General features: G+C 38.4%; 1 protein-coding gene across 1 annotated transcript in view; it reads left to right on the forward strand.

The window, feature by feature from the left end:
- The first annotated feature begins 4,959 nt into the window (after positions 1-4,959).
- The window catches only part of LOC112147048 (cysteine/serine-rich nuclear protein 3), a 5,330-nt gene continuing 2,390 nt past the window's right edge, over positions 4,960-7,899 (forward strand). The window contains exons 1-2 of the mRNA XM_036216457.1: positions 4,960-5,162; positions 6,433-6,575. Coding sequence (XP_036072350.1) covers positions 6,453-6,575 — 123 coding nt within the window. The 5' untranslated portion in view covers positions 4,960-5,162; positions 6,433-6,452. The remainder of the gene's footprint in view (positions 5,163-6,432; positions 6,576-7,899) is intronic.

Below are 7,899 nucleotides of genomic sequence, written 5' to 3' on the forward strand. Positions count from 1 at the left end.
CTGCAGCCCGGACACTCAGTGAGCCATGACACAACGAGAGCAGAGACACTCCCTCCACACAGAGCTGGTTGTCCGTTATACTAAAACCACAACAAAGAAGCCACAGCAAAAGGGCACAAGAAATGCATCAGTGCTCCAAGATGCATTTGACTTTGTCGACAGACCCTCTGCACGTCCTCCTGCAGCACACATGAGAGTTTGTAAGTTTATAAGGTCACCACTGCTCTGGTGTTTGACAAGAGGCTTACTGTTGAAGGAGGAATGTCAAAGCTAATCACACAGCTGCTTTGCTGCAGCTTGTATGGCTCGCATGCAGATGCTGATAAGATCTCTCCTGCTGTAAACTACAGTTGTACAACTTACTTTGCAACTTGGGCCACAGCTATGATGTTTCTGTAGCCTTTGAAAACGGATGAGTAACAGAACCTAAGCATGACTCAAAGCTGCTCCGTTTCATGGAATAGCCTACAGCTCATATCAATACGAAGGCTGGAATTTACTAAAAACTTCTACATCGTTAGCTGAATAATTTTTGCTGTTGTTTTAAAAAGATGAGTAATGATGAACAAATCTTAAAAGGGCATTATATTTTAAAACTGCCAAGCTAAAGTAACCAAAAAGTTAAAAAATTAGCTTAATCAAATCAAGTAAAACATTTTAGAAAACTTAATAATAGTAGAATAAATGTAAAAAGCCCAAATTTTCTGCTAACACAGCTGAGGTAAATGCTAAGCTAAAAAACTGTGTTTTTTAAAAAATAAGGTAGACAATAATAATTCTACTTCTAAAGCATCCATTGACTCCAATAATGTAGATTATGCCAAAACAGTTAATTTTCCTGCTAAATCTGTTGAGTTAAACACATCTTCTAATACTGATCAATGCTAAAATTGTAATGTTAGCTTCAAAATGCTAACGAGTGGATAAAGTAGCTAATATTCTATACTGTTTAAGGTAAACAAATGGTTATGTAAAGGCGCTATTACAGTATCAGCTAAAAAGGGCTAAGCTAACACAGAAATGCTAAATCAACAGAGAATTTAAAAATTACCGGTAAAAATACTAGTAATGAATAAAGACCCACTCAAATGAAAATTATGTTTTTGGTGTTTTTAACATGTTCTTGTGGTATTGTTCTCATGATGGAGGACAAAATAATTTTAGATTTAAATTGCATTTCTGAGTTTTTCTTTATTCTAATCGGGATGAATCAGTAGCATTGATGATCAGAAGCAGATGAAAATGACATTTTAAAAAGGTCTCCTTTATGTTTTTTTTTTAAAGAAAAGAACACATTTTTTTCCTCTAAAAATGGCATAATCATATTTAGAAGACCATGTTAATATGATTAAAGTGGGACTACAAAAGCTTTTTTCTTCTAAATGTTCAATGCCAAATTAGCTTTTTTTTTGTTTTAAAGCTTTGTGACTTTACATGAAAAAGGTGAGTAATTAGGCTAAAAGTTGACCTTTTCAACTGTGCAAGGCAGAAAAACATGATCTCAATAGATTTTCTTTTTAACTTATGCAACAAAGATTGAGGTGTTCTATCCTCGCTCAAGAGATAGTCACATATCAAGCAAGAAAGATATATTTTCTCAGTTTAAATAAAATAAAAAAATAATCCCTTTCAAGGTTTTCACTATCAACATGTGCATCTACATGAATACTCCGCAGCTGCACTTTCACCTGCCCACACTGTGACCTCACAGAGCATCAACAACCCCCCCAACACCACAGACAAACCTTTCACATAACTTTATCTGATGACTTGTTGACTTGTAAAAATTTGGCCTAAAAGACCCCCAAAGTTTTTGAAATTACAGAAGTATTTTCCCATTACTTTTCCCTGAAGTGTTTTAAAAAAAATGAAGAGAAGAAGCCCTTCTCTTGTTCACACACGATGAACCTTTTGATGCACACGGTCTCTGCGTCCTTCTGCCTTCTTTGGTTTGAGGTTCTTAAAATCAACCTGATTTAGTCTTTCAGGGTGCAATAAGCCTTCCAAAGATATTTTTTCACTCTAACTTAAGTGTCCCTATTTTTACATTTCTCTAGTACCAGAGACTGATACATCGTCTTATTCATGTTCACCTCCTTTTACACTGTCAATAAGAATGTTATTATATCAAAGACTTTTAATGCCTTACTTTATAGGTTACTTTGCATTAAACTCACAATTACACAATTATATATTGTTTAAAGAGTTGGGTGTCTTGCACTCATACTGGTTCAGTCATTTTATTGAATTTCTCACTACTCAGATAGGTTCTGTTTCACCTATTTAAAGATCAGCTGACTATAACAAAGTCTATTTTTTTTTTTGTTAGAAAAGTTCCAACTAAATGTAAAGGTAAATTTAGCTTTAGTTTATGTTGCTATAGTGTCATCAATGTGGATGTAAATTAGTTCAGTGGTTGATGTGCATCTTTGGTAATGTTTGCTCAATGTTTATTGAAGCATTTGACTCATTTTTTTGTAATTTTACATTCAGGAAGGAACTAAAAATATATAATACAGATTAACAGAATATAGAAAAAGCATATATAACTACAAAACTGAGTTTTAAAGTCAAAATGTGTGCAAAATGTGCTTGTTGGGTTTTTAGTTTGTTTTTTAATTGTTAACAAGAGACATACAAAAGGGGTTTTAGATCAATTATGACAATAACATTACATTTTTAATTAATGTTTTTGTGCCATTTGAATAGTTATTAATTTTACAGGTTCAATTACAGAAATGTGGTTAAATAAACAATGCAAATTTGAAGTTTTTTTTATCTTCATTGTTACTCAAAGTTCCATTGCTTTAATTCAATGACTAACAATTTGGTAAAATTTGAACTTTTATTTCACTGATAATACACAGTTCTGCCTTGAGTTTTATTTTTAGCCCATTGACAGTCAGAAAAAGCTTGCAGCATTATGATGACACAAACGCTGTACTGACGTGCAAAAGTACAACTCATCCTAAAGTGATGGAACTGATTTTTTTTAAATCCTCAATCGTGACCGTGGAAATGCTGACAGAGATGATGATGCTGAACCAAAAAAAGGATAATGATTCATTGCTCTTCTTCTAAAATAGAAATTCCAGAGTAATATTTGCTCCTGCAACCATGGTGACAACTAAGCAACAGTGACATCACGAGCTCCATTGTCTATCCGTCTATCTATCTAAAGATGGTAAACCTTTGCTGTAGCATTCACAGAAGAAAAATTAAAAGCAGAGTTTCACTGTCCTGCAGCTTTGTCCATCTCTGTCTACATGAGCCACCAGCGATGCAGCTCTACGATGAAAAATTGGGCCATTCCAGCCAGTTTCAGCAACCTGAAAATCTGCCAGAATGTAGGTTAACTAGAAGTTATGTAATGTGGACTGTGAACTGCAAGCACACATGTGGTTTACACGCACTTTTTTGTGACAGGAGAATGTTGAGAAAATGCACTCTCTTTGGTGATTCTAGGTATTAAATCAGACAGTTTGAAAGAATTGAGGTTAGAACTTTTTTACCTGCTGTTTACAGTGAGTGAAAAAATAACTGAGTGAGTGTTTGCTCTTCTAAGCTGGTCTAAAAATAGGTGGTGGCGTTCAGGTGAAATATTAATTCTGTTTCGTGACTTGTCTCTCTGCTCTGTTGGGGATGAGCAGAAGGATCAACTCCCCCTTGACACATTTTAGACACATGCAAGTCACGCTGTGGGTAGTTGACAGCCTGCAGAAGGAACAGGAAGCTCCAACAGTGTTGCACAAATTTATTTTTGTCCGAGCGGTGTAATTGTGCTATAAATTGCCACAAATCCTCACAGATCTCTGTGACCATGTGCTACGGGTGAATCATATCAAGAGAAGGAGCAGAGATGTATCCTGCAAGTTCAATTTTAGCACATAAAAAAACACAACAACAACACAGCATGGTTGTTTATGGTTGGTGCTCTTTCACCTTCCCCTGCTGCACTGTCTGCAATGTGTTTAACCCCTGCACAGGTCACTGGGAGTGAAACACAGAGCTTGTGATCCAAGCAGAAGTGGGTCACAGTCTCATAACGCATAGAGGTCAAGATAGCTGTCCATCCTCAGGCACTGATGGGGACTTAATGATGTTTTTGCTTACTTGATTGTTGCTTCATTTCACTTTTATTTGGTTCTGGATTAGACTATCACTTTTTTTTGTTATGTCCTTTAAAAGTAGATGTTAGTATTTATTGTTAGCCCATCACTTAATTCTAAATTTCATAGGGTTGAAATAAAACTACATGTCTAAATGAGATTAGATAACCTTTATTTTATGACAACATCTGTTCACTACTGTGAAATCAAGGAAGAGGATTTCTCTGCAGGCACGGCTTTACACCAACTCCCATAATCCCATTTCCATTTACAGCTTCTCTTTCACTGAAGGCAGTTTAAAAAATTATTACAGAGCACCACTATTCCCAGAATCCCATCAAGAGGATCATAATTTTTATTTCATCTTTAATAAATATTCCTTTCATCACTCTCTGACTATCTAATGTTGTTTATCACTATAGTAATGGTGCCTAAAACAGCAAATAAATAAACGGGTGGCCTTCTAATAATAGCCTTTAGTTGGAAGTTCTTTATTTGTTCATCATCGCTGGTGGTCATGGAGCAGTGGAAACACATCAGACTGGAATATGTGGGCCGAACTGACAGTCCTTTCCGCCTCTGCCTCCACCTGTGTCACAGCGTGCGTCAGGCAGACGAGTCCGAGGGAAACACGAGACACAAGGATGGTGCTCTCCGCAGCACTTCCGGTTTGGATTTTTTTCAATGTCCACCTAGCTTTACTTAAGGAAATAATTTAAAAATAATGCTTTATATAACATTAAAAAGTTTTTTGTATGTTCTTAGTCATATAAAAAATAAAAAATATGTTCAATTGAGTATTTTTTCTTCTAAAGTATTAATACATATACTAACAGTTTTGCGCATGCGCACCCCCTCGTGCGCTTCAAACAGAGGGAACTATCTTGCGGTGTTTTCGGTGTCTTTGGGAGCCTTCAGCCAGTCCTGTCATATTTACTCTGGTCGTGCTGTTTCACAGAAACAGACGGGTACAATATGCTCAGCTGTTCCACCGAGAACAAAACTTAACTTCAAGTCGGTTCCTGTCACGACTATGCTGCTTTTAACCCTGTGGTGAGTACCTGACTGAAAAGCCGAAACACTTTTGGAGGTATTTTATTTATTTCATTTATTTCATATGAATTCCCGGAGTTTATCGAGTTAATTTTAGTTTAGCGTATAAACATACAACGAGCGGCTTAGATATTAATTTTCCAAATAGTTTTGTGAAAAATCTTAATTCGTTGAATTAAATGAAGCAACTTAAACTGTAAAAACTTGCAGTTTTAATGTCATGGTTGTGCAGCGGCGGCAGCACGGGGGTTTGCTCCGGCGGCGGATTTAGCGGTGAACAGGCTCGTCATTGTAAGTGGCAGTGTCTCCCTCCGCGGGAGGTGAAGAGGTCAGCTCTCCTAATGGCTGTTGTTAGGCCAAACAGGAAGGGACTCCTGCGCAAAAACCCCGAGTCACACATCCGCGTAACATTCCTGAAGGGATTTGAACATAAAAGTGACCCTTTTAGTTCTATTTTGTTCTTCATATTTCAGATGCAAAACCTCCAGCCTGTGCCACCTCTGCTTTAGACCTTTAAATTATTGATGTAGTCCCACAGGAGATGGAACAAAAGTGCTCCTGCTCTGTCAAGATGTGCAATAATGCACTGGGACAAGAGGCTGCTGTTAATAACACAACACTGTGGTGCTAATTGGTAAATTTATGTTGAAGCCCAGCAGAGATGGTGCAGACCAGACTACATAAACAAGCCAGTAGCCTTAAGAAGCTGAGGGAGCCATCTCTGCTTTTCATCTGTGAATTCAGGAAGTTGCTTGCTGCATGTGCTCACAAACATGCAGTTTCACTAGTTTGATGTTTTGCATGCTGCAGACAGTCAGCTGTGGACTTTGGCTCTGGTGCGTGGAGGATAAGGGCAAAGCTGCAGAATAGTTTTCCATCCTTACATGCATGACAAGTTAAGAAGATGGAAACTTCTTTTTTTTTTCCTGAAGTTTGTTCGCCATCAAGCCACCATTGTTGGACTTCATTTTCCATCTTTGTTTCTAAAAATAGCAGCCACTCGATCTACTACATGCTCACCCTGTGAGAATGCAACCGCTGGACGGCTCATTTCCATGAAGGCTTCACACAGAAAACACTTGAGGAATCACTGGAATGTTAATTACTTTTCTGCGGAATAGAAAAAGAACTGGGGTTTAGGAAAAAAAACTCTTTCATGTGCTCAGTTAGAGCTAGATTTCAGTTCAATCGAGAGGGAAAATCATTAGCTTAAATCAAGTCATGGTAGGATGATGGTTCTTTGGTGACTCATGGGTTTTTTGTCTTACAGAACTCCATCCCAGCAGAACAATGAAAGGCCTAAACAAAAGAAAGTTTGCTGAGGTTGAGAGGAATCCCTCGTACTCTCCCGACTCCTCGCCGTGGGAGTCTGTTGCGGAGGGCAGAGACTCCACACCTCCCAGTGTGCCCAGTAAGTCTGCAAACCTCTTCATCCGCTTGTCTTTCAAATAATGCAAACCTCTTCCTTATCTGCACGGTTTTTCCATCAAGTGTTTCATAGGAGTGTCTCTTATCAGAGAGCAGCAGCGCCTCTGACTGAGCGATGTGAAAACGCCGGCTTTCGGACTGTTCGGCTAGAGATAACGCACAGATAATAACTTTACCCCTGGACTGCCTTTGCTGTCACGGTTGTGTGGAGGATTATTTGCCTGAGCGATAGGAAGTTGTGGAAACGATTTGAATAGCAGAGACGCTTTAAACAAGTTGTGACAAGTGGCTGACATTTGTATTGGCAAAAGATGATGCTCGCATGTGCCGCCTCAGATCCAGAAGGAGGAGCGAGTCCAGGACTTTACAAATCAGTGTGTCTGAATTTAAAGGGTAATTACAGATGAGCTGACAGGATTCATTGGAATTGTTGCTAATCGCCCACCAAGACCTGAAAACAGAAGGAAACAAGCTCTTAGCAGCAGCAGGAGAGGAGGAACACCTAGAAGTATGAGGAGGGAGCCTGATCCCAGGGTGGCAGCTGGTCCGGCACAGAGAAACGTGGAGGGACAGGAAGCGGGTGGAGCGAGAGGAGCAGACGCAGGCACGGACACTGGTGTGCAAACAAAGCGTCAGGCGGAGAGCTGCTTTCGGAGCGGTTACAGTAATCTCTTTGGCAGGATAAACAGGATAAACTCTGTGTCTCAGGCTTAATCGATTCGCTGTGTGAGTGTTTAGACAGCAAAAGCTTCAACACTTGGTCTCAAGAGTTACACTGAATTTTGCCGCTTTTTCAGCTCCAGGTAAATGTCAGAAGCCACACCTGTTAGTTTGAGCCAAACAGGTGTTCTCCACCTATTCATCCATTTTTTATCTTCTGTAGTGTTCTATAAAACTTATGAAACCACTTTCCATGGTGATCTGTCATCTCTGCAGGGCAGCCTCACACATTTCCTCACTTGTTCAATGTTTGAACCTAAATATAGTGAAGCGCCTAAAGTGTGGCCTCTAGTGGTCAGTTAGGAAACTACAACTGCTTTCATGAGAGCATCTAAGAGGCATTTCTTGAAATTTAGGCCTAAATTCAAATGATGTAATGCTTTCAGAGTAATAGTTCATGCTAATAAATAGAAAACAGTTAGTTCATAAATACGTTTTCAAAAGGTTTTTATAGATTATGGTGTTTTTGCAACTTAAAACAAAATTACAATAGAAAAAAAAGTATTTTAGTTTTTTTACTGTAAAAACTTAAATGTGTCTTTTGATGTTTTTTTGCCATATATTTTTCATATTTCATTTAACAATTTAC

Source organism: Oryzias melastigma, linkage group LG17, assembly GCF_002922805.2.
Source record: "Oryzias melastigma strain HK-1 linkage group LG17, ASM292280v2, whole genome shotgun sequence".
Taxonomy (NCBI): Eukaryota; Metazoa; Chordata; class Actinopteri; order Beloniformes; family Adrianichthyidae; genus Oryzias; species Oryzias melastigma.